The 25638-nt window shown below is 41.8% G+C and overlaps 1 protein-coding gene across 1 annotated transcript in view; it reads left to right on the forward strand.

Annotated features, from left to right (window-relative positions):
- inpp5f (inositol polyphosphate-5-phosphatase F) overlaps window positions 1–25638 on the forward strand; it is a 62641-nt gene that overhangs the window by 7505 nt on the left and 29498 nt on the right. Inside the window, exon 2 of the mRNA XM_003218614.4 lies at window positions 9598–9678. Coding sequence (XP_003218662.4) covers window positions 9598–9678 — 81 coding nt within the window. The remainder of the gene's footprint in view (window positions 1–9597; window positions 9679–25638) is intronic.

Here is a 25638-nt window from a genome sequence, read left to right on the forward strand (position 1 = left end):
GTGCGCATTAGAGTCGATGGTGCATTAGACTTGAGTAAATACGATATATCAATAATAATAATAATAATAATAATAATAATAACAACAATAATAGTAAACTGCTCAAAGTGCAAAAGACAAAGAGTGAATACCGTAAAAACACAATCCAGAGCAGAAGAGAGAACTGGCGAAAGAAGGCTTTCCATGGACAGTTCCTGGGAAAAATTGAGAGCCAAATTGACAAAGAAAAAACATGGCTGTGGCTCACAAATGGAACTTTGAAAAAGGAGACAGAGGGCCTGATTCTGGCAGCCCAAGAATAAGCCATTAGAACCAATGCCATCAAGGCCAAAATTGAAAAGTCGACGACAGATCCCAAATGTAGACTCTGCAAGGAAGCAGATGAAACAATAGATCACATCCTCAGCTGCTGCAGAAAGATCGCACAGACAGACTACAAGCAGAGGCATAACACAGTTGCTCAGATGATTAATTGGAACTTGTGCCACAAATATCATCTGCCTGCGACAGAGAACTGAACAAAGTATGGATTGTCGATGTTGCAATCCCAGGGGACCGCAGGATTGAAGAGAAACAACTAGAAAAGCTGGCACGATATGAGGATTTAAAGATCGAATTGCAAAGACTGTGGCACAAGCCAGTCAAGGTGGTCCCAGTGATGATCGGCACACTGGTTGCAGTGCCTAAAGACCTTGGCCTGCACTTGAACACAATCGGCGCTGACAAAATTACCATCTGCCAGCTGCAGAAGGCCACCTTACTGGGATCTGCACGCATTATACATCACACAGCCCTAGACACTTGGGAAGTGTCCGGCGTGTGATCCAGTACAACAGCCAGCAGAGTGTCTGCTGTAGACTCATCTTGTTGTGTTTCAAATAATAATAATAATAATAAACCTTTATTTATATACCGCTCCATCAACTCGAGAGGACTCAGGGCGGTTTCCAGCATATACAAAACAGTTCTCAAAATAACATTCAACGGCATGAACGAACAAACATAATAAAAACAATGTCATAAAACAGCAGTAAAAACAGTTTGATCTAAAATGAACACAGTTACAGTACCAATCAACATGAAGGAGTCCAATACAGTAATCAGAGCTGCGAGGTAGACATAATCAATTAAAAGATACATAAAGACTTGTACTTCAGTGTATCATAGGACTCGGGGGCGGATAGTGTGTAAATCAAAGTCAACATGTTGAACAGCCAACTAATCTTGCTCAAAGACCTCCCGGAATCACCAGGTTTTCAGTTCCTTGCGGAAAGAGGGCAATGTAGGGGCAAGCTCCTCTCTATTCCTTTCTGCCTATCAGGAGCAATTTTACTTCTCTTATTATCAGCCAAATAGTGACACATTTTACTAGTGTTTTGCACAAGGCCACTACTCATCTAGTCACTTTAGATTTTTTCTGGTCTTTTGATACCCATCAGATAAGGCTTTCACTAGCGCCTGTTAACTATTTGCCATTGAACATGGCTTGGTTGACTGCTGGCAATTTACACCTGTTTGGAATCCTTTTTTAAAAATGTACAACATTGGCATTTATTGTTTACTGGTCAAGGTCACTGTTTTTTGGATATAGCTTTTTGTCAAGGTCACTATTTTTTGGATATAGCTTTTTTTAAAACCTGTATTGCACAGCTGTACTGGGCTGTTAACTGTTAGCTTGGATAAATGCCCAGAACCACATTCAAACCTGTATAATTCATGTCACTTTTAACTTTTAATACATGTGCTCTCCTCATGTTCAACTAATCATTTCAGAGCATTACATTTGCAAAATTAGCAGGAAATGCGGCCAATAACAGGTGTGCCAAGATCAAGCAGCTATAAATCTATCAGCAGGTGGGGTGAGGTCTTGTTGCAGACATATTGTTCAACAGACTGGTACATACTCTCACTTTTGGATTCCTTGGATTCCTGACCCTTGGGTGTGTAGATCCGTCTTCTCTATTTTTCAGCCTTGTTGGTTGGTACTGCTTATTTACAGTGGAATGTTTCAAATATATTTATTATATTTCCCCTTCTATTAAAAAAGCTTTCTAGATGACACATACATGACCTGATTGGCCTGACATTCCTGAGACTGCTTCACCCTACTAGAGATTGACTTCCCTGGCACTTTCAACTTCTAGACACAATCAATAAATATAACTTTTAAAAGGCTGACTTGAAAGGATGTGTTCACACACTGTTACTAAAAGCAGAAAGAGAGGGAACTGATTGCAACTATTATGAAATAGTGTTCCACTATCTGAGACAAACAGAAAAAATGCTTCTCTGTATCCTTCAAGTGTCCTCTATGGATGATAGTATTCATATGAGTTCCTTCCTGAATATTTTGACTTCTAGACAGGTGTGTAAAGGGACATTGGACTCTAAGACAATCAAGCCAATAACCAAACCTCTGCACCATGTTGGCTTTCTGAAGATCACACCAGCTTGATACAAAAAATAACTAACAAAAATCAGGACCAACTGCTTTCATGTTTATTTTTTTTAAAACCCTTTTCAGGATGGATGTTGGTTGGTCTTCTTGATTAATTACAAAAACATCATTCCCCGAGCCCTCCAGAAGCAAGAAGTTTTTTTATATAGACATTTTTTTGCCTTTGATGCATTTGGTGATTGGTGCTTTCATTTCCGAAAGTCATAAAGTTGGCTTAGTAGACCTGTTTTGATAGGAAGGTATTTCGTAGGACTTTTGTGGAACCTAAAGCCCCCCTAAAAGTTGAGTTTAGAGAGGCACTATAGTGCTACATCCCAATTTGGGATAGAGATAATGAGGCTTGGCAAAAGCTGGAAGGAAAGAGAATGTCATTGTGTCACATAAGACACAATGGTAGATCACATAACTAAGTGTGAGAAAGTCCTCATTGAGGTGTTTGTTTTAAGACTTCAAATCCATATAAATGTTTTGTGTTAATGGGAGATCCTTTCTTAGGAGTCTGACAGGTGTGCTGTTTTTGCTGTCATAAATCTTACTTCTGTGGTGACCGAATCTTTTTGAAGCAAGTAACAATTCTATTTGTGTCACACTTAGTCATCTACAAAGCCTCATGTCAAGAGAACAACTTGCTAAATTTGTTAGGAAGTTATCAAGTGGCATTCCAAAAATGGGGGTGAGGAAAACAGTTTTATATCAAAGGTATCAAAAGTTTTGAGAGATCAGCTTAACCAGTTTTCACTCACTCACAGTCATAATAAAATATAAATATGGGATATATGTATTTAACACTCTCAGTATACGTGTGCATTTTAACAGACACTTTCTAAAATATCACTTACATAGAGTTTAATAGCTACCAATTTTTCACATGACTTACTGAGCGAATAAATTGTCAGGTCATCAGGATCTATTGGATTTTGTTATTTTAAACTTTTCCATAGATTATTTGAATTTAAGGATAAATAGGGCCCCCAAACCCCTCCAAACTCCAAATCCTGCCTGATCTTGAAACTAAGCAAGGTCAGTCTTGGCTAGATGGGAGAAAGCCAGTGAATACCAGTTGCTGTAGGCTAAATTTCTAAGGAAGAAACTGGCAAAACCACTTAATAGTATTCCTTGACTAAGAAAACACCATGTGCTTGCCAGAAGGTGACAGAAGACTTGAAGACATCATTGCACCTCAAATAAGATATTGTAGAACTGTAAAGAAAAAGGAAGCCAGTGTGATCAGGTTGCTTTGGCACCTCCCAACTAAACTAAATGGTAGGGAATTTAGGATAAATGAAACTAAATAGTAGGGAATTTAGGAAAAATGGAAGTTCTTTGCACATCACATACTTTAATGATGGAATTGGTTTCGGCAAGATGACAGTGATGGTCATCACATGGGTTGACTATAAAGGAAAGTTAGATCAAATAGAAGTGATTACCACATTGAGTTATGGGTGTCTGTAGACTTTTTCATGCTTTAAAAATAAAGGAAAGAAACACAATACATGCCTTTTGGAGAGCTTTTTTCTTCCCAGGATTTAGTAGATGGAACTAGATGCATGGTGCCGGCACAAAGCAAAGGGAGAGAGACCAGATGTAATTCTTACCAATTTAGGCATTTTCTCACCAGGCATTCAAAACACAACTAAATTTCATGCATGTCTGCTTTCAAAAAAGCCCCAGTGCATCATCTTCCCAGACATAGCTCAGGAATCCAAAGCAATAGCTGTGTGTCATGCTGTGGCTTTCAAAACTTCATAACAGAGCTCCTTGCTTTGTTATGGTCAATCTGGAAAGTGGCAATAACATAGAGTCTTATGAGTCATGTTGACTACACCCATCTGAAAGGCTAGACATTAATATTGATGTGTGAAGGACTTAGCAGTGGTAGGAATCAGGAAATAGCTTTCAGGAAGTTCAGTGATGTTTTCTAAAGTGCTGTAAAAACCAGTGCCATACTTAGAAAGGGGTAATTTTCACATCAGAGGTTCTGCCCTGAAGCAATCATAGGCAAGAACCACCTGGGCTTGCTAGATGACTGGAAGATGAGAAATAGGTAAAAGTGAATGAGATTTCCTTTCAGGCTCATATTGGGTAGCTTTCCACAATCCGTTGATGTTGATGGTCTTTTTAGAATGATAGCAAATTTAAGAAAAAGCTAATGGGGCCGCAGTTAAGATTATATTTTGTTTAGGGTTGTTGGGGAAAAATAGTTCTGTGGGACTTAAGTAAGGTTGAGCAAACCTTTTGGGTTGTATTTGGTTCAGAGCATACTGAGAAAGACTGAAGATCTCTGATGGGGAGTGTTTGTTCTCTATGTTAGTAGTGGATAAGAACAGTAGTGAGGCAGTGCTAATATTCACACTAGTTAGAATAAGAACAAGGTATTCACACAGCTTAGGCTTGCTCGTCACAATCTGGAACTTCTTGTAGATTTTAGATTCTTCTGTGTGGTTCACAAGCAATGGCTAAGACAAACTGTATCTGAGCATTACAGCTTTCTTGTAGAAACCATTTAAGAACCCACCTCTGGTTTGTTTAATTCCTTTTTCTGAGCAGCAAACAGTATTCTCTCCTGGGGAGAAGAGTGGTATATAAATTAAATAAATAAATAGATAATATTAACAAAACAATTCAATTGTCAGAAAGTAAAAGCAGTGTAGCCGGAGGTAGAAAAAAATCAAATGTTTATACTGTGAATATTTATAACAAATGTGAGAATTGTATGTCCCACCAAGATCATGCCAGATTGTTGTTCTTGTGCAGCCAGCATAGTATGTGATGTAGAATGGTAGTATTTGTAATTCAACAGTGTTAGAGTGACATTTATCCCTGATCTATATGTTCCTAAGGATATGAGAAGCGTACTGAATCAGGGCAAAGGCTTATCTCCTAAAGCTCTGTGCTTACACAGCAACCTACTCATTGCCTGCTGGAAGCCTTCAAGAATGACATCTTCCTCCTTGTGTTCCTCAGCAACTGATATATAGAAGCATATTGCTTTTCAAATGGTTGGCAACGTGTAGGCATCATGACTTGCAATCAGAGTATCCTTTGTTCTGCCTGGAGAGAATCCCAACCCTATGAATCCATCTTGAGTCTCAAAGCATTCGGCTTTACTGAATAGGTTCTTGTATGAGAATGATGAGAGAATATAATGAGAGAGTGAGAAAATGTCTTCTTAGTCATCTTTTCCATATCATACATAATTTTACACACAGTCAACTTCTCATCACATCAGACTTCTTCCGTTTTCCCAGAAGAAGTAGGATTTAATTTTTCTCAAAATAAGTTTCCTGTAAAAAGTTTGCTCTAATTCATGCATTCAGTTTTAATAGTATGGCTATATCTTCCTAGAACCTTGATAGAATAATCCCTTAAGAATAGTTATTTTGGGGCACTTGCTTTCATTGAAATTCAAGGGTATGCAAATCTCAGCCAGTTTCCACCCAGGAATTTATAACTGCTTCATTAGTAATTCTGCTCCACTAAACTAGATGAGAGAGAGGAAGACAGTGTCAGTGGCACAAGGTGATGCACTGAGATTTTGGCACTGTATCCGCAGTAGTATTTGCCCTTGCCAGCTGCTTAATGTAGTGTTAAAGAAACATATTATTTATGAAACAGCTCCTCATATGCCAACAGTATCTTAAGTTTTTGAAGGAGCAGTGATTTGAAAATAGATAGTGATGGGTACAATCAAATTACATTAAACTAGGCATAGGGAAAAGATGGCCCTGGGCTACATGAAACCCTCAGAGGCAGTTTTGTAACCTCAATACAAAGTTTTTGGATTTACTTGTTATTAATTTTTTCCGGAATCCTCAATTTAATATGTGGGATAATTTCCTCATATTTTGGACCCGCTCAATGTTGCTTTTGACCAGGCATCTTCAAGCCCCGACCTCTAGCTATTTGGGCTTCCATCTACCAGAATTCCTGGCCATTGAACAATCTGGCTAGGGCTTCTGGGAGTTGGATGCCGAAACAGCCAGAGTGCTTGAGTTTGAGGATACCTGTTTTAAGCACAGAGGAAATCTCTATTTGAGAAGTAAACCAGGAACTGATTATAATAACTACAGCAGGGTTTTTTTGTTTTTGTTTTGTTTTGATTAATTTTATAAAATGGTGCTAGGGGTTGATGAACTCCAGGTCTTTAATGTTTTAGTGAAGCCCCTAACCACTGGCAGGTGCCCATATCTACTTGAAACCATAATTATACAAGGTGGAAAATTTCCCCAAAATATTTCTTAAACTAAAAACTGTATTTTTGTAACATTGGTAACATAACAAAGGCTGCAGCATAAGTCAGAGTTATCAGTGGGACTGAATAAATACTGAATTATACTTTGACAGGGAGAGAGACTGGCTCCTGTGAGTCCTCCTGGATAAAGGTGGGCTTCTGTACTGCCATTGCTTTTTGGCCATGGTCTGCCTGTGGCAGTTAGGGAAGGAATTGTGGTGCTCTTCAGTCTACTGAATCCAAAAGCTCCACATTCCAAAATGTTTGCTTAGAATGGGAACAATTGTGCTAGCTGTAGTATTTTCATCCCATTGAAAATAACGGAAAGCACCTCCAGCACTCCTCCAGTTCTATTACTCCCCCCCCCCCCCCCCGAAAAATTCACATTGCCTCCCTCTCTGCCTTGACTAGTATGACATTGACACTCTGGATTCGAACTTCAGACCTTCCGGTCAGCTGTCCTACTGTCACAAGGGTTTAACCCATTGTGCCACTGGGGGCTTTTGATGCCATAGATTTTTGGTTGAACAGGGTCCTTTTTTCTGGTTGAAAATCAACTCCAGGAATTAGAAAACTATGGACCTCTAGACCAGATTCACATAAATGTCAGAAACAGCCACTAGGTAACATTCAGAAAACATTCACTGTGCCAAATTGTACATGACCCCAATATTAAGCTAAGGGCATTGTAAGGGGTCAAGGCACACAGTTTAAGAAGTGGTGGTCTAGATAATAACTAAAGTACAGCACCATTTTGTTCCTGACCAATAGTTGTATTGGCTGAAGCTGATAGATGTTTGCCCCAAAAGCTCTGGAAGCACCAGATGTTTTTCACTCCTACTTTAGTCACTAAAAGAGCAAATATTTAAACTCATCCAAGATCTTTAATTTTCTTAAAACGTAGCACTGTGTTTTTGCTACATTTGGTATTGCTGCAGTTTGGTCATAGTATTTCCTTGAAAGAGTATCATACTTCAGAGGTGTGCCATCTGTATTTTGATTTCAAAATCTGTATTTATTACGCAGTAAAATTACTGCTGCAGTATCTTTTCCTGTAGTATATTTGGAGCTTTAGCATCACTACAAGTTATGAATTTGAGTCTTGAAAGGTCATCCACCCTCATTTTCTTTGCTGACTGGCCTTTCATTTTTCAAATACATCTGAGGAAATGTCTTTTAACACCAGCAGCTCATTTCCTTTTTGATAAGGCAGTGCGGCTTTCATGGTGGCTCACCAAATTTAAAATATGTGATCTATGTCTCATTTTCACTATGCCGACTGAGCTTCCAGGTTCTTTTTTGGTTTTCATTTTTCTTCATCTTAATCAGAAAGAGGATATAAGCTAGCGTAATTGCTCCTGAAGCTTTTTATAGTATTCACAAAATCTCTACAGGGGCAAAAATTAGGAGCAGATATTAAAACAGTTCTGCCTAGATCTTGATGCCTTTGCTTGGACTTCGACTTTCTCTTTTGAAACTTTTTAGGGAATGGATTATTGTTGTCTGTGTAATTTTTTTTGTTACTAGAATTACTTGGCAGGACAGGATTTGAATTAATGAATATTAATTATTAAAAGTGAGTACAGGCAGTCCCCAAGTTGCGAACAAATAGGTTCTGTAGGTTTGATCTTAAGTTGAATTTTTATGTAAGTCAGAACAAGTACATCTCCAGCCAGAAATATATATATATATTTAGCTTTGGATAACATAGGGAAGGGTCAACACTTCTGTGGTGTTTGTTTTGTTGGTTGTTCCCCTGTTCAGAAGGTTTCACTGGACATTGTGTCCCTGTGATAATTGGATTTTGAAGAATTTGGCTTGTTGTGGAAACAAGGATGATGAGAATGCTTCAGTGGAGTCATCTTTTCCCCACGATAACTCTTTCAGGAGTGAATTTCCCTTCCTAGGGGTAGATTTTTCTCACTTCCTGTTATTTCACCCCTGTTCTTAACTGTGAGTTCTGGCCTTCAGAAGAAAGGTATAAACCTGGCTATGGGACCAGGCCTTCAAGCAATAAGCAATAAAAGGAATGATCAGAGATGATATGCAATAAATATTGATATTGGAATGGCCCTGGACTCTGTATGTTGTATTATGTGATTTTAATATTTAAATTAAATTTTTTTTTATCTCAATGTTAATGTTATTGTGTTTTTATGACTCAATTGATAGTTGTACTTTATTATTATTGTGTAGGAATTGAATTTTGCCATAATATATTTGGAAATCGCTTTGAGTCCCACATCTGGGGTGAGAAGAGCAGTATACAAGCGAAGCAAATAAATAAACAAACAAATGTGTGTAACTAGGGAACTGCCTGTACACTAAAATAGCATGAGCCTTCACTAAAGTTTCCTGCTTTCCCTAAATAATGTATTTATTGCATTTTGAATTTAACCAGTTTGGCTTAAACCCTTGTGCCAGCAGGACTGCTGATTGACAGGTCAGTGGTTCGAATCTGGGGAGAGTGGGTGAGCTCCCTCTGTCAGCTCCTGCTCCCCATGCAGGGACATGAGAGAAGCCTCCCACAGGATGGTAAAACATCAAACATCCAGGTGTCCTCTGGGCAACATCTTTGCAGACGGTCAATTCTCTCACACCAGAAATGATTTGCAATTTCCCAAGTTGCTCCTGACACTGAAAAAAAAAGTTAAGTGGAAAGATAGATGTAATAAAAGGGCTTTCACAATAGGTGAAACTCTTGTCTCTTCATAAGCCAAATAGAGGTGTCCTACTGTCTTTGAACTTCTATACACCAGGAGTGTTTTCTACAGAAGAGTTTATAATTTTCATAATCCTTGCTTCAGTTCCGCAAAATTGGTTGATCTGGTAGAGCTAATGGGAGTGGTGATTAAAACTGTCTTGATAATTTTCATTCTCTTACATATTTTATTTTTGTTCACAGCTACTGATCTCCTCCTGGCTTGGAATCCAATTTGCCTGGGTTTAGTTGAAGGACTGATTGGAAAAATTCAACTTCATACAGGTATGATTTATAATTTTTTTGGGTGTCTGTTGTGTTAGTAACTCGCACTTTCAATCTTCGTTATCTACAATTGATAACACTGAGCGGTCTTGTTGTCTGTATCTCTGTGAGGCTAACTGATGTAACTCTTCAGTTTGTCAAACTAATAAATGTCAGTGCCTGAACTGAAACACAGATAATTGATTCATTTTCCATGTGGAGTGTAAATGCTTTTTTGATAAATGATATTTTTTCTTCGTGTACTCTGTGAATGCACACTAATGGAGAGGCTGCGCCTGCGCAGGTCCCAACGGAAACTCTTCCCAAGCTGAAGTTTAAATTTTGGCGGTAGCCACGCCCCTCCGTCCCCGGAGGGCATATAAGGCAGCCCTCGGCGTGTCCTCCTCAGTTCCTTTTTTTCCGCCGCAAGGTTCACTTCGGATTCTCATGTCTACGACTCGCTTCAAGCGTTGCACTCAGTGTGCCGCTAAAATTCCTGATTCCGACGGCCACGCCAAGTGCCTCTACTGCCTCGGAGAAGCACATGTCGTCGGTACCTGCCGTTTCTGCCTGGCCCTAACGGCTCAGGCTCGAAAAAATAGAGCCGCGAGGCTTAGAGCGGCGCTCTACGAAAAATCGCTCGCCCCTGAACCCGCTCCGTCGACTTCGGGCACGAAGTCGCCGCTTAATCCGGAATCGATGTCGTCTTCAGCGGCTAAAGCCCCTTCGGTCTCGTCTAAGGCGTCCAGAGCCTCCAGGTCGTCCAAGGCCGCTAAACCACCGTGCACTCTCACCACGGCCACGGTGTCGACACGTTCTGGTCGGGTCGGTCCTTCCTCGACGTCGAGCTCGGTAGCTTCCGTTTCCTCGGCTCGATCCCAGCTCGGGGCTCCTCCGTCGACCTCCGCAATGAAGATCGCCTTTAAAAGGGCTCATGAGGAAGCTCGTCGGACCCAATCCGACTCAGCTATGATCCCTCCCACACCGGGTAAATCCCTGAGGGTTCCATCAAAACAACCGCTCGCTAAGAAGAGGGCAACCCAACGCTCTTCCTCTTCTGCCTCCTCCAAGATGGATGTCCTTTCTTCGGCAACTTCTTCTAGAAGGTCTTCTCCGATCGCTCCCGCTCAGCGACCTCGCCAGCCTTCTCCTCACCAACTCTCGGACGGCGAGTTACAGGACTCACCCCACCACTCCACTCAGACAGTGGTCAGGGTCCCATCTCCTCGACCCGCTGCTTCTCATCGTTCTTCTCGTCAGCAGCTTTTTCCCCTGACCTCGACACCGGAACGGGATAGACAAACCACTCGCCTGGCTCGAGCGGTCCAGGCTTCGGCCTCCAAACAAACTCGGCTGCAGATAGCTCCTGCTCTTGAGGCGGTGCCGCCACCAGAGACTGCGTTGTCATCTCCCCCCCAGTCCCCCCAAGGGGCTGGGGACGATGAGATAGAGATTGATCGCCCGGATTCTGCTCTCTCGGCCTCGGTGGTATCCTTAGGCCTCGATCTTTCTCCTCCCCATGATGCCTATGAGGTGGATCCCCCTTCGCCTACCGACAACATTCGGGCTTTCTCCGAACAAATGATTAGAATGGCTGATGCCCTGGGTCTAGAAATTAAACAGACTTCCAAAGCAGTAACTGACCCGGTTTTCAAACGGGTCCAAGCCCAGGCCCCTCCAGCCACGCTGTTGCCGTTCTTACCTTATCTCCTCGATGTTATCCAATCTTCGTGGAAGACCCCCTCCTCGATCCCTCCTACCTCGAAGAGAATCGAGTCTTGGTATCGTACGGATGACGACACCTTAGAATGGCTTAAACACCACCCCGACCCGAATTCCATGGTCGTTAAAGCTTCTCAGTCCTCCGGTCGTGAATCCACCACCCCTGCAGACAGAGAGGGTAAAAGGTTCGACGCGGTCGGCAGAAAGCTCTACTCCGGAGCCCTTCTACTTTGTAGAATGGCGAACTATGGGGCCTGTATGGGGGCATACCAGAAGATCCTCTGGGAAAAAGCTCAGCCCTTCTTCGCGAAGTTGTCCGACGAAGACCGGTCGGTCATGTCCACCCTCCAGCAAGAGGCCGATTCGTTAGCGCATCATCAAATCCAGATGGCTAAGCATACGGGCGACACGGCCGGCAAGATGATCGCCCACGCCATTGCCATTCGCCGCCACGCCTGGCTGAGATCTTCCGGCTTATCTTCTTCCTCGAGGCAGGTCATCGAGGACCTCCCCTTCGACGCCATGGGCCTCTTTAACACTGGCACCGACGACAAGCTTAAAACCAACCATGACTTTAAAGTTCTAGCCACTAAATGCGGCGATCAACCCCAGGCTCACCGCACCAAGTGGTTTCCTCAACGCTTCCGACGCTTCCCGCCTCCTTCTTACCGCCAGCAATCTTTCAGACGTCCCTCGGTATCGAACAACCAAAATCGCCAACAGCCCCGTCGGGCCGCGCAACCTCAAAGACAACGCGGCCGGGTCACCCCCACCGCTGGTCAACCTATCCGGCGTTCCTGACGCCATCTCTCCTTCCAAAGACTCTTTCTCCGGTACCGATGTCGTTCCCATTCCTCCGCACCCCTCTCCTCCACCAAATCAACCTCATGGTCTCTTTATAGACCGCCTGGCTCCCTTCTTTCACCGGTGGAAATCTATTACTTCAGATGCCTGGGTTCTAAAAATTGTCCAAGAAGGCTATGCCTTAGAATTCGAGGAACTCCCTCCCACCGGTCAGGTCCTTCTCTCCAACCCCTCTCAAGAAATTCTCGCAGAGGTCGACACCCTCCTCGCCAAAGGGGCTATTCGGCCTTCTCCATCGGCACAGGACCCTCAAAGCTTCTTCTCCAGGTACTTTACGGTCCCGAAGAGGGGTGGGGGCCTCCGCCCAATTCTAGACTTACGCATGCTCAATGTCTTCATACGCCCAACCAAGTTCAGGATGGTCTCCATCGCCTCCATCCTCCCGATGCTTCACCGCGGAGACTACTTCGTGTCTATAGACCTCCGAGACGCCTATTTCCACGTGGCGATTCGAGAAAACCACAGGCGCTTCCTCTCTTTCAAGGTCCTCGACCAAACCTACCAGTTCACCGTTTTACCCTTTGGCCTCGCTACCGCCCCAAGGGTCTTTACCAAAGTCGTCGCTGTCGTGGCTGCCCACCTCCGGCTCCAAGGGATCACAGTTTTTCCCTATCTAGACGACTGGCTTCTGGTCGAATCCGACCCTGTCCTACTCCGTCGACACGTCGACTACACCCTCTCTCTTCTAGATTCTCTCGGTCTCCAGCTAAACCACGACAAATCTCACCTCAACCCGTCGAACAAAATCCGCTTCATCGGCGCCCTGTTCGACTCAATCGCTCAGACTGTCTCGCTCCCGCTCGACAGGTTTCTAGCTCTCCGTCATCAAATCATCTTCTGCGAGACCCACCGAAGGGTTCGGGCTCGATCCATCCAAATACTGCTGGGCCACATGGCCTCCACAGTCCTCACGACCCCGTTCGCCAGGCTCCGTCTCCGGTCCCTGCAGAGGTGGTTCATAGATGTTTTCAAGCCATTTCGCCACCCCAACTCGAGGTTTCTCTCGGTCCCGCCTCATGTTCGTCGGTCGCTTCTCTGGTGGAAGTCCCTCTCCAACGTCTGCAGGGGTCTTCCGTTTCACTCGGTTCCTCCCTCGATCACCATAACCACAGACTCATCCAATTTCGGCTGGGGAGCCCACATGAAGGGCCTCACTGTTCGGGGCCTCTGGTCTCCCTCCGAGAAGGCCAATCACATAAACTTTCTCGAACTCCTTGCTATCTTCAAGGCTCTGAAAGCCTTCTCCCGCCTGATCTCCCAAAGATCTGTCCTCGTACAGTCAGACAACACAGTAGCAGTATTCTACATCAACAAACAGGGCGGCACGGGCTCAAGGAAGCTGATGCTTCTCTCCTCCCAGCTGTGGCATTGGTGCATAGCCCGCAGCATCCAAATCTCGGCGACTCACCTTCCCGGGATCCAGAACAACTTGGCAGACGCCCTCAGCAGAATGACGACTTCCTCCCACGAGTGGATGCTCGACCCCGAGACTCTTCTTTCTCTCTTTCTCAAATGGGGTTTCCCCACCCTAGACCTCTTCGCTTCTCCCCAGAACGCTCAGCTGCCTCGATACGGGGCAAGACTTCTCCCGTCCTCCTCTCCAGGCTGCCTGGGAGACGCCTTCCTTCTGGACTGGTCGGCGGAACCGATCTATCTCTTTCCGCCCTTTCCTCTGATACCGAAGGTCCTGCAGAAGCTCCGGTCGGTACCGATGTCGGCGATCCTGATAGCGCCAGCCTGGCCTCGTCAGCCGTGGTTCCCGGCTCTTCTTCGTCTTTCCAAGGCGACCTTCTTCACTCTGCCTCTCCTACCACACCTCTTATCCAGAGAAAACGGCCAGATTCTGCATCCGGATCTCCCCTCTCTACATCTCACTGCTTGGAGGATTCTCGCCTGACCTCCCTCCCGCAGAACTTACAAGAGGTCCTCCGCGCAGCTCACAAGCCGGCTACAACCAGGGCCTACACTTATAAAGTCTCTCGCTTTCGTTCCTTTCTTCGCTCCCGAGGAATCACTGCTTTCCCAACCTCGGTACCGATTGTGCTGGACTTCCTTATGTCTCTAGCAGAACAAAAACTTTCTCTTGCCTCTATGAAATCTTACCTGGCCGCTCTATCCTGGTGCTTTCAACAACATGGTAGACCATCATTGTTCTCCGATCACCTCGTCAAGACCTTCTTGAAAGGATACAACAACATCTGCCCACCAGCCCAACCTCCTACCCCAGGGTGGAACCTCGAGCTTGTCCTTTCCCAGCTCACTGCTTCTCCTTTCGAACCTTTGGCCTCGACCGACCTACGTCTCCTTTCTTGGAAAGTTGCCTTCTTGGTGGCCATAACCTCAGCGCGCAGACCCTCGGAGCTGGCGGCCCTTCGGGTTGATGAACCCTACCTCCGTTTTCATCACGACCGCGCCGTTCTCCGTCCGGACATCACCTTCCTCCCCAAGGTGGTCTCGGCCTTTCACCTTAACCAGGACATTGTCCTTCCCGCCTTCTTCCCCGACCCCTCGTCTTCCCTTGAGCGGAGACTGCACCTCCTTGATGTGCGTAGAGCACTTCTTTTCTACCGGGACCGTACTAAGGACATTCGAAAGACCCCAAAACTCTTTGTGGCCCATGCTCCGGATAAACTGGGCAATCCCATTTCTTCACAGAGACTGTCCCATTGGATTGCCCAGGCCATTGAACTGGCCTATGAACTAGCCAAACGACCTCCCCCCCCGTCGGTTCGCCCGCGTTCGACGAGAGGTCTCTCCACGTCGACTGCCTTTCTAAGGGGCATTCCACTGGACTCTATTTGCAGGGCAGCAATCTGGTCCAACCCCCTTACATTTGTGTCTCACTATAGGGTAGACCAAAGGACTTTGAAGGACTCAGCCTTTGCTAGAGCAGTTTTATCTTCATGCTTGTCCTAAACCTTCTGCTCTTATGACTTCTCTGTGGCTACCTTTTTTCTCATGTGACTCTCTTTATTGTTTCTCCTGTTCGATACATGTTTGCACTGTTCTCTGACAGTTTGTGCCTTATTTGTTACTACCTTCTCCCTTGGAGAATGATGTTCCTGCCTACACATGTGCTCTTACAAGGGTTATATCATGCCTTACCGGACTGTTCTCGGTATTTGGTGTGTATTGATGCAATGCCTTATTGGGTCCTCGGACCATGGTTTTTTCATGTTTTTTCATGTTTTTCATGTCTAATAAACATATGTTTGGACAGTTTCTCGTTGTCAGGGTTTGCTTAGCCCGCCTCCGAGACTTAAGCTTGCTAGTCTCCATTAGTGTGCATTCACAGAGTACACGAAGAAAAAGGACAGGTTGCTTACCTGTAACCATGTTTCTTCGAGTGTACTCTGTGAATTCACACAAGCCCGCCCTTCCTTCCCCTCTGGCAAACCCTCTTCCTTTCTCGTTGCCTTAGCGGCGTAGGAACTGAGGAGGACACGCCGAGGGCTGCCTTATATGCCCTCCGGGGACGGAGGGGCGTGGCTACCGCCAAAATTTAAACTTCAGCTTGGGAAGAGTTTCCGTTGGGACCTGCGCAGGCGCAGCCTCTCCATTAGTGTGAATTCACAGAGTACACTCGAAGAAACATGGTTACAGGTAAGCAACCTGTCCTTTCTTGCTTTGACTGGAAGATGATTGAGGAAAAGAGGAGAAATATCACTTTCTGAATAGAATTTCATTAGGATAGGTAGACTCAGCTGTTGGCATTACTCAATTGAGATTTTTCTTTTAGTTATATACCAATTAATTTGTTTTAAAAAAATAAAGATGCAAATTCAATCCTGCATATAAAAGATGGAAAAACAAACCCATCGAGAAAACTTTAGCTTTCTAAAGTTTTTTTTATTGGTAACATCAAGGCTTGCCTTCTCATCTAGTTTCCTCGAGATTGTCTGTTTCTTGTTGATATAGGAAAAAGCTAGGCAATTTTGCTGCTATTAATGGAATAGCTTTGAAAACCCTGCCAAGAAACCAGCTTACACACATTAAATGTTTCAAAGATGAAGTCAGCATGTTTTACATTCCTCTTGGCTTTGGCTATGGCTTTGTCTAGTTGATTTTTTACATAATGGCTTAACAGCCATTGTTATTTGTGAATTTATCTTATATGATGATTGTTAGAGATGGATTAAAAACCAGTATACTAAACTCAGGATGCCTATATAATATATCTATTTATGCTTGAGAAAAGTCTCTCAGATGCTAGTTATTTTAAAATAAAGCAATGACATTAACTGCCAGTATAGAGCAAAAATGAGTGTAAAACATCAATCAGGGTTAAACTCTGCTTTTCTAAAGATTTAAATTGAGCACAACTAGGCTGTACAGACTTCACTCCAACGTTGTCAGACTTTTCACTCCCCCAAGAAAAGGACATTGCTGCCTGACATATGAATAGATTTGTCCCTCCCTCTACACGTTTATGGATGTGGTTATTATCTAATTCGCCTAATATGTTCTCTCTAAGAATCTCTACATCTCCATTGTGACTTTATGGTCAACCTCTGCCAGAAGTTGACCATAGGGTTGTGCTGGGGGGACCTAAAGGTTTATTCAGTCTACAAAAAACTACTTTTTCCACTTTCACAGGGTTCCGGTGCCTTAACCCCAGAAATTGTGGAGGCATTACTATATACTGGTGTATGGGATGATTGCGTTAAAAATCTGATGCCTTCTATGATAAACAATTACTTAAGTGCTTTTCTGATGGCAGCATGTTTAGCATAAATACAAGTTGAAGGCTTCCAGTGCATAATGTTCTATAGATAGGTTCTCATGAGCATGCTTACAAAGGACTCATCTACACTGACCATATAATCCTGTTTCTGAATGCAGATTATTTAATTTAAACTTGATTATATGAGTCTACACTGCCATGTAACCCAGTTTAAAGGAGATAATCTGCATTCAGAAACTGGATTATATGGCAGTGTAAATGGGGGCAAACAGACTACTACTATATTCCTAGGTACTAGCTCTGCCAATCTACTAATGAGCCACAGGATGAAACATATACTAAAGACTGTAGGTTGTATTGACATAGATAGTGTAATTGAATTATACTTTTGAGATATTGCCCTGTCCAAGCCAATTCTGGAAAATGTCCCCCTGTTATTGCCTCCCCAACTCCTGTCTTCCATTTTTCTGAGCTGTCTACAAGTGCTTTTGGAGAATAGAAGGGCTTCCATGAGGAAGATGACATGACAAAGACCATTTGTGCATTTGCTGCAATTGTAAATCTATGTGAATATTTTTGAGAACAAATAAACTGATGTTGTTAAAGGAAGAAATATATGTTCTGTTCAATACAGACTTGAGAACACTACATGTTGGAAAATAAAGCATTTTCTTTTTTAAAAGTGCTGGATTTAAAGGATTCTGCTTCTCAATATGTCTTTTATTTGCTGCCAGAAGTAGCAAGATACAGCTGCTGAGATGAAAAGAAACCCACACAATGGAAGAGACTAATATTTTGATCGTTTGCTTTTAGTACATTAGAAATATATTCCAATCTGCATAAAGAAATTGCGTTGGCGTGGTATAAATATTTCAAATGAATAAAAATTTAGTCTAAAATAATGCAGTAATGTTGAATTTCAGTCCTTTTATTGAGCAGGTAGTTTTAGCTATAGATGTTCTGTGGTTTAAAAATTGTTCTATTTTTATTTTAAATTATATGTGTTGATAGTGGTTGTTATATCATTTTATACTCATGTACCGTTTTATGTTATACTAGCTGTGCCCGGCCACGCGTTGCTGTGGCTGTTTTGGTGGTGTTGGGCAATCTACATTAGGTTTTATTTTTGCTGTGAGGTAATCCTCATCTGTTTTGAATGGGATTATATGAGTCTACACTGCCATATAATCCAGATTATCAAAGCAGGTAATATTCATTATCTGTTTTGAACTGGAATGTATATGTCTACACTGCCATATAATCCTGATTATTAAAGCAGGTAATCATCTGTTTTGAACTGGGTTATATGAGTCTACACTGCCATATAATCCAGATTATCAAAGCAGGTAATATTCATTATCTGTTTTGAACTGGATTATATGAGTCTACACTGCCATATAATACAGATTATCAAAGCAGGTAATATTCATTATCTGTTTTGAACTGGAATATATATGTCTACACTGCCATATAATCCAGATTATTAAAGCAGGTAATCCTCATCTGTTTTGAACTTGGGGTTGTGGGGGGGGGGGGAAGGAGGGGGAAAGCTGTGAAGGGAAGGCGAGAGCTGGTGTCTGGGTTTCCCACGTGGGAGGGAAGATGAGAGTGTGTAGGAGCATCCGTGGTGGGAATTGGGGAAAGATGGCGTCAGTGGCTTCCGTAGTCAAAGGGGTTGGGTGAGTGAATTGGGCGAAATGGTGGGAAGCGCGAGGAGTCAGTTTTTGCGCGAGCGCACATGGTGCGTTGTGGGTTTTTGTGGTTTTCAGGCCCTGTGGAGGTGCGTGACGTGATCTTTTGTTGTTTCAACCTCGAGGCGTGGATGATGGATTGTGTTGTGAAATTTTGAGGTTGAGGGGTGTTTAGTTGTGTTGTTTTGCTCAGTGCCGGGATTCCATCACTCATTTATATATATAGATATATGTTGCACCCTGGAGTGCATTTGTAAGCCACCCTCAGTCCCTTTGGGGAGATGGTGGCGGGATATAAAGTTCACTCATAAAATTTTAAAGATAATTATTAGTGTTGTTGTTCAATACTGTTACCTTACAAGGTATAAAATGCATTACAAAGTATTTTGATTATTGAAACAATACATATTTTATTTATAAAAACTGCTATATCTACAAGCAGCGGTATGGTTTATGAACCAAACCCATTAGTTGTTATGTCCATTGCATTCTTATTTTCTTGAGTTTTGAGGGATGTGCAAAGAAATGTGATTTTTGACTCTTGTTTCCAGGTTTCTTCACAAGGTGGTTTTCTGAAAAACCCAATGGGAAAGGGTCAGGGCTGTATTTCTTTTGTCCTCTGACCAATACAGGCAGTCCTCAAGTTACGAACCAAATAGGTTCTGTAGGTTTGTTCTTAAGTTCAATTTGTTTGTAAGTCAGAACACATACATTTTTATTTATTATAACTCCATATATATATGGAGGACTGCCTGTACATGAAAAAGGAAGCAGTTCAGTTTCCATTCCTATTGGGATTTTGCAAGAGGTGGAAATGGAAGAAGTATGGTACATTGTGCAAACTCTCATCCTTGGTGGAGAAGGCTTCTTCACTTTGTCTCTGTGTTACATAGAGGAAAGAATTGATTTCATTATCATGAGCTCACCATGGCTACATCAGCCAAAACCTAATGGGAATGGGAAAAAATCTACCTTTCTATCTCCTTTTATGACTGGTTATAATTCCAGTAAATATTTTTATTTGTAAGAATGCAGTGATTTCAGAGGAATGACAGAGCTTCTTTTCCAATAACATTTTCAGTGTTCTTCAGAGCTCATTAGAGCAGTTATATAACATAAGAAGCAAGTGGTTAGAAGAAATCTCTTCTCTGAAGTTATCAGATTAGTTGTGAACGGACAGCATTTGACTCGTTGCACAGAAATAGATGAAAATGCTCTGTTCCATGCAGATGTGGGTAGTAATTCTTACTTCCATTGAAAAGAGGGGTTAATGTTGCCCCTTTCCTGATATTTTAGCTCTGCTAAAAGCAGGGAACATTGAGATGAACAGTGTTTAAATCACAACATTCCCCTCCATTCTGGGATAGAACAATCCAAGATTCTGTGTTGTTTTGTTTGTAAACAGAATGGTACTCATTTTAAAAACAAGGAAATTTTCTGGGGAAAGTATACATATTGAGGCTTCATCTTTATCTGTTTGTTGTATTTCAAGTCCTGGTTTCAGTGAGACACACAGTTACTTTGTTTTGTCTTCTAGTTACCAGTTGATACAAGTGAATGACAGATACATTTCTGTAGATTTGTTTGTGATATATGCAAGAGCCCCCGGTGGTGCAGTGGATTAAACCGCTGAGCTGGTGAATTTGCTGACCAAAAGGTCGGTGGTTCGAATGTGGGCAGTGGGGTGAGCTCCCGCTGTTAGCCCCAGCTTCTGCCAACCTAGCAGTTCAAAAACATGCAAATGTGAGTAGATCAATAGGTACTGCACTCCATGCAGTCATGCTGGCCACGTGACATTAGAGGTGTCTACGGACAACACCAGCTCTTTGGCTTAGAAATGGAGATGAGCACCAACCTTCAGAGTCGGACACAACTAGACCTAATGTTGGGGAAAACCTTTAATTTTACTTTATGCAAATATATTGCATACCCATTCCCTTCAGAGTGGTTGAGCCATGACTGCATAATGCATGTTATCCTTTACTATCCATAATCTAATCTGGATGAATCCTCAGTTTCATGAGTGTGTTGGGCACTTCCTGTTAAAAACAGAACTGTTTAGATTAAACACGAGAGAAACAACTACTATTGGTTGATACCTAGCTGAGTTAAATGCAGCATCTGATTAAAATTTTATCAGCAGGCTCACTGTGTTGTCTCCAAATTAACAAGAACACTACAGCAACACTCTTGAAATAGGCTGGTAGTTATTGATTCTTTGTGGAACTGAGCTGGAAGCATTGCTTTATTTCCTTGCCATTTGCAGCCCTGTGGTAATTTCAACTTAAAACATGTTGTTGAGCTTTAGTACTATGCTTGCTTCATTGATTAAGAACACAAGTCTTTAATAAATAAAAGGTCTCTTCCTTGTCTGGAACGGTAGGAGGAAGAATCATTTTCAGGACATTGAATATGTTTTAAAGACTTTAATGTTTACATGCTGCAACTACATAGATCTTATTACGAACTCAGATGCTGACTGTTGGTGAGCACAGTTACGCAATCTTTTGTAAAGGGGTTAATTGCTTTGTTTAAAAAATCCTGTGAAAATACACTTCTGAAATGTTTGACCAGGGCAGATTGAAAGGCTGGGATGACTCAACATGCAAATGAACAATTATTTCTTTTTAAAAAATTCTCCTGGTTCAGTAGTCAAGGCAGCTTTCAGCAGTTAAAACAAACATAGTTAAAACTATGTACACAAGTTGAAAAGCAATTAAACTATCAAAAAATTAAAAACAGAAACCATTAAAAAGGCAGTAATTCAGCATGTTATGCAAGGCCTATTTCCACCTTAACAATTATCCAACTTGATGGAACAAGAGGATCTTCACCTGTCTGCAGAACGATATTAAGGTGGCTGCCAGTCCAGCTTTTCTAGGAAGGGGCTTTCAGAATCTGGGAACAGACACAGAGAAAGCCCTCTTTTGTGTTCTTATCAGGGTGTGTCTGCAATGAAGGGAGGACAAAGAGAAGATCCAGAAGATCTCAAAACATGGGTAGGTTTTATGGGAGAGTGGGGTCCTTCAGATAACGTGTAATAAGACATACAAAGCTTCACAGGTCGTAACCAGCTGTTTTTAATGATCATGGAAATGAACTGGCTTTGAGTGGAGCTGTTGCACTAAGGAAGTTGTATGCTTCCTGTAGCCAGCCCCACCTAGCAATCTGACTGCGGTTCTTTGAACACTCTTTAAAGGCAGCCCCATGTTGAACAAGTTACAGTAATTTAAATGGGATGTATCTCAAGGTGTGTAACTGTGGCCAGATCTGATGTTTCAAGGAATGGGCATGGCTGATGCACAAGCCTTAAGTATGCAAATACATTCCTGGCCATTTCTGAAACAAGAGGTTCCAGGTTAAGGGTGTAATCCAGGAGTTCACACAAACAGCACACCTGTCTCTTCAAGGGGCATGTAACCCTATCCACACAGACTGCTTTTTGAATAACCAGGAGTCTGGATTATATTTTGGTTTGTTGGCCCTCATTCAACCCATTACAGATGACAGACAGTGGTTTAGAACCAAGTCAGTTTTCTTGGAACAAGGTGGAAAAGGGTGAATAGAGCTGGGTAATTTGTGTATATATTAAATAGCATGAGGAATAGAACTTCCCTCAGTGCCCAAGAGGTCTGACGGGAATCACCTTATGGGGTTTTTTTTTCTCCATGAAAGAATGAAGTCACTGTCAAACATTCCTACAAGTCATATCCCAGCAAGGTGACACTGAAAGATACCGTGGTTGATGGTATCAAAACCCTCTGAGAGGTTCAGCAGAACCATCAGCCACACACACTTTCCTTGTTCTGATTCAGCTAAGAGGCAGATAGCCTATATTCCAAATTTTGTTTAAGAAATTACTTTTCAAGATATAAAATCTACTTTTAATACACTTTCCTCTAGCCAGATTTGCCAACTCTGGTTGAGGAAATTCTTAGATTTTTTTCAAATTAAGATCAAATTTCTTCCCCCCCCCCTCACTTTATCTGTCTGAATTCACAAAAATCATTTCTCATCTTTCTCATCTCTTCCTTCCCTTCTTCCACCCCCGGCACTTTTTTTGATCTTTGGGCCAAAAAAGATGAACTCATCATATACGTTGGAGATAAGCATTTCTACATTAATAACTCAAAATCTTCATTCAATGTTTGAGACAACTGTGGATTGTATGGCATTTGCATCCCAGTTCAACATGGTGGGTTACAAAAGTGTTTTACATTTCAGTGCGCTTACTCATGCTTTCCAAAACTTATGAAACATATTAGCCACATCAGATGAGAGACTGTTAGCACATAGATTGTTTTTTTCTTGTAGAATAATGGAGATCTGAGTTGGAGTTGCCTCAGTTAACTTATCATTGAAAAAAGGTGTCATACCAGTCATTTTAAATTCTCTTTTCATCAAGAAAACATAGTATAGAGATAATGGGAAGAATCATCACTTGTTGGAGCTGTCAGACCCAATTGGGACTTCCCCCTAGTGGTTTTCAATATTTATGCTATACAGATTGCTTTTTTGTCTAGTCACAGAGAATTTCTGTTTTGTAACTTCAGAATCAATTATTATTTTGGGAAGCATTTTGTTTGTACATTCTTAACTTGAGAAATATAGTGGGAAACCTGTCTTGCTTCAGCTATTGTCATCAGATTTTGTTTTGGTAAAAAAATGATAAGAGGTTTGTGGCAATGATATTGTTTTGTGGTTCCTCTAATTTCTTGTATCTGAGGCTTTCACCAGAGTTTTTTTTTCTTTCCCCCCAATACTTAATAGAAAAATCTTCACAGCAGAAAATATACTATGGTGTGACTGTTTTGGCTTTTGTGAATGCAGTATTCAATGCATCTTTTTTGCACACCATTACAATTACATGAACACCTCTTCTATTTTAAATCTGCACCATTGTCTGAATATCCTTCACAACTTCCATTTTCTGTAATGATTTGAATGGGATTTTTTCATTTAAGGAAGCAAAATATATGGCAAGCTAGTATAATGCAGAGAAGTCGTCTTCTGGGTCAGCAGGTTGCTGCAATATACTAAACCACATAAAGGAAAAAATGAGCTGTTCTAGACTACTCAGCTCCACAGTGTTATTTCTTGCTGTCTCTGTGCATCTACCAATCTCTCAACTTAATTTTGTAAATTTTATCCTTGATCAGTGTTCATATTTCACCTCCTACACTTGTATATTTATCACTTTCTTTCTCAGGTGTTGAAATAAGAGGCCAATGTTACACCACAGTGGCACCGTCACGTTTCCATCATTATTCCAAGAAGGTCTTGGATGTCATTTCCTGGACTTTGGGGGAGTGTCAATTTTCCTGGATTCCTGGTCATTCCAGGCCAAACCCTCCCTATTCCAGGCCAAACCCTGAAAGCATTTCTTGAATCTTATTGAAGTCACAGTCTGCTTGAAATTACTGTTCCCTAATTACAGCTTTAGCTGTATCTCTGTGAACATCTTTTAAGTAATACGAGATGAAGAGCAGAGCTGTGCATATTGATCCTTCTCCTGCCTAGGATATTGCTGTTCTAATTGGTTTGGAGAAATCAACATTTCTGGGAGCGTGCATATACAGCTCTTCCCTTCAGACCATCACTAAACATATGAAAGTATAACACTGGAGCTATAAGTTGTCCCATTTCCACTTTCAGGCATTCAGGGATGGCGCGGAGGCAAACAGCCGAAGAAGCCCTGTATTGTTTGGGGAGCTCTGAAGTACTTGCTATGTGCCGTTAGCTAAAACAAGGTTTGGGTGGAAACAGCAAGGATTGTTCATCTTGTGTTTTGGCACCATAATGGTGTGTTGTAGAAACTGCAAAATACAAAACCCAATTGTTGGCAGTGTCTTTGATCTGTGTTTGTAAACAATTTCTGTAATAGTAATTGTTTGTCTCATCCTTCCCAACATAATAGCTGAACTGTAAGCTTTGGTAGTTGCCTCTAAAAGGCAACGCCAGTTTTTCCTGAAAGTAAAAGAAACAGCTATTAAAAGTATATTGGCTTATGGAATGGAAAATAAGTTTAGTTTTTTTATTATTAACATTGTGAATAAGGTCAAACTTGACATATTTAATTATTATTATTATTATTAAATATGTCAGGTTTGATCTTATTCACAATGTTAATGATGATAAGCTGATAAGGAGAAGACCTGGCTATGGCTCACGAATGGGACCCTGAAGAAGGAGACAGAAGGCCTGATCCTTGCAGCCCAGGAGCAAGCCATTAGAACAAATGGCTTGGGAAGACTTGGAGACTTGGGAAGTGTTCGACTTGTGATTTTGTGATATGAAATCCAGCATATCTATCTTGTTTGCTGTGTCATAATAAAATAATAATAATAATAATAATAATAATAATAATAATAATAATAATAATAATAATAATATCCTGCTATCTCTCTCCCAAAGGAGACTCAAAGTGGCTAAAGAAAGATTAAGAATAAGTTAAGTATAATAAAGTGTTACTAGTTAAATTAATCACTGATATCTTTAAGATGGTGAAGCAAAAAAGTAGCTTGTGCAGCATGTGATAAAGAAACTTTTGAGGTGAAGTATTTCATAATTCTTTGTGTAGAATTCTGTTTCCCTCTGGTTCTTTGTGTTTGCTCTTCCTTTTTGGCTTTTTTGTTCCTTGTCATAAGGCAAGGGGGAGTAGATCAGCAAACAGTGCCATACGTGCAATTCCATGAGACCTATGGACTCATTAATTCTCAAAGAACTAGCAGTGCAGCATATGGAGATAATGTAGCTCTAAGTAATACAGTTTGTCCTAATACATTTTCATATAGAAACACTTGCAGCTCATCTCAGAATAATGTGCACAGTTGTCCTGGATTTATTGTGCTTAATAACATTGGAAGACAGTGTTTTGTATTATAAATAGATAATGTTTGATTATAGTCTGTAATGCCATTGTAGTAGTGTCATTAGTGCTTGCTTTATGCTTTTAAAAATGCTTCAGATTAAGAAATCTGAAAAATCTGTAAAAAAATTCCTTTTTCCTAGAGGACTTAT

This window comes from Anolis carolinensis, chromosome 3 (assembly GCF_035594765.1).
Source record: "Anolis carolinensis isolate JA03-04 chromosome 3, rAnoCar3.1.pri, whole genome shotgun sequence".
NCBI lineage: Eukaryota > Metazoa > Chordata > Lepidosauria > Squamata > Dactyloidae > Anolis > Anolis carolinensis.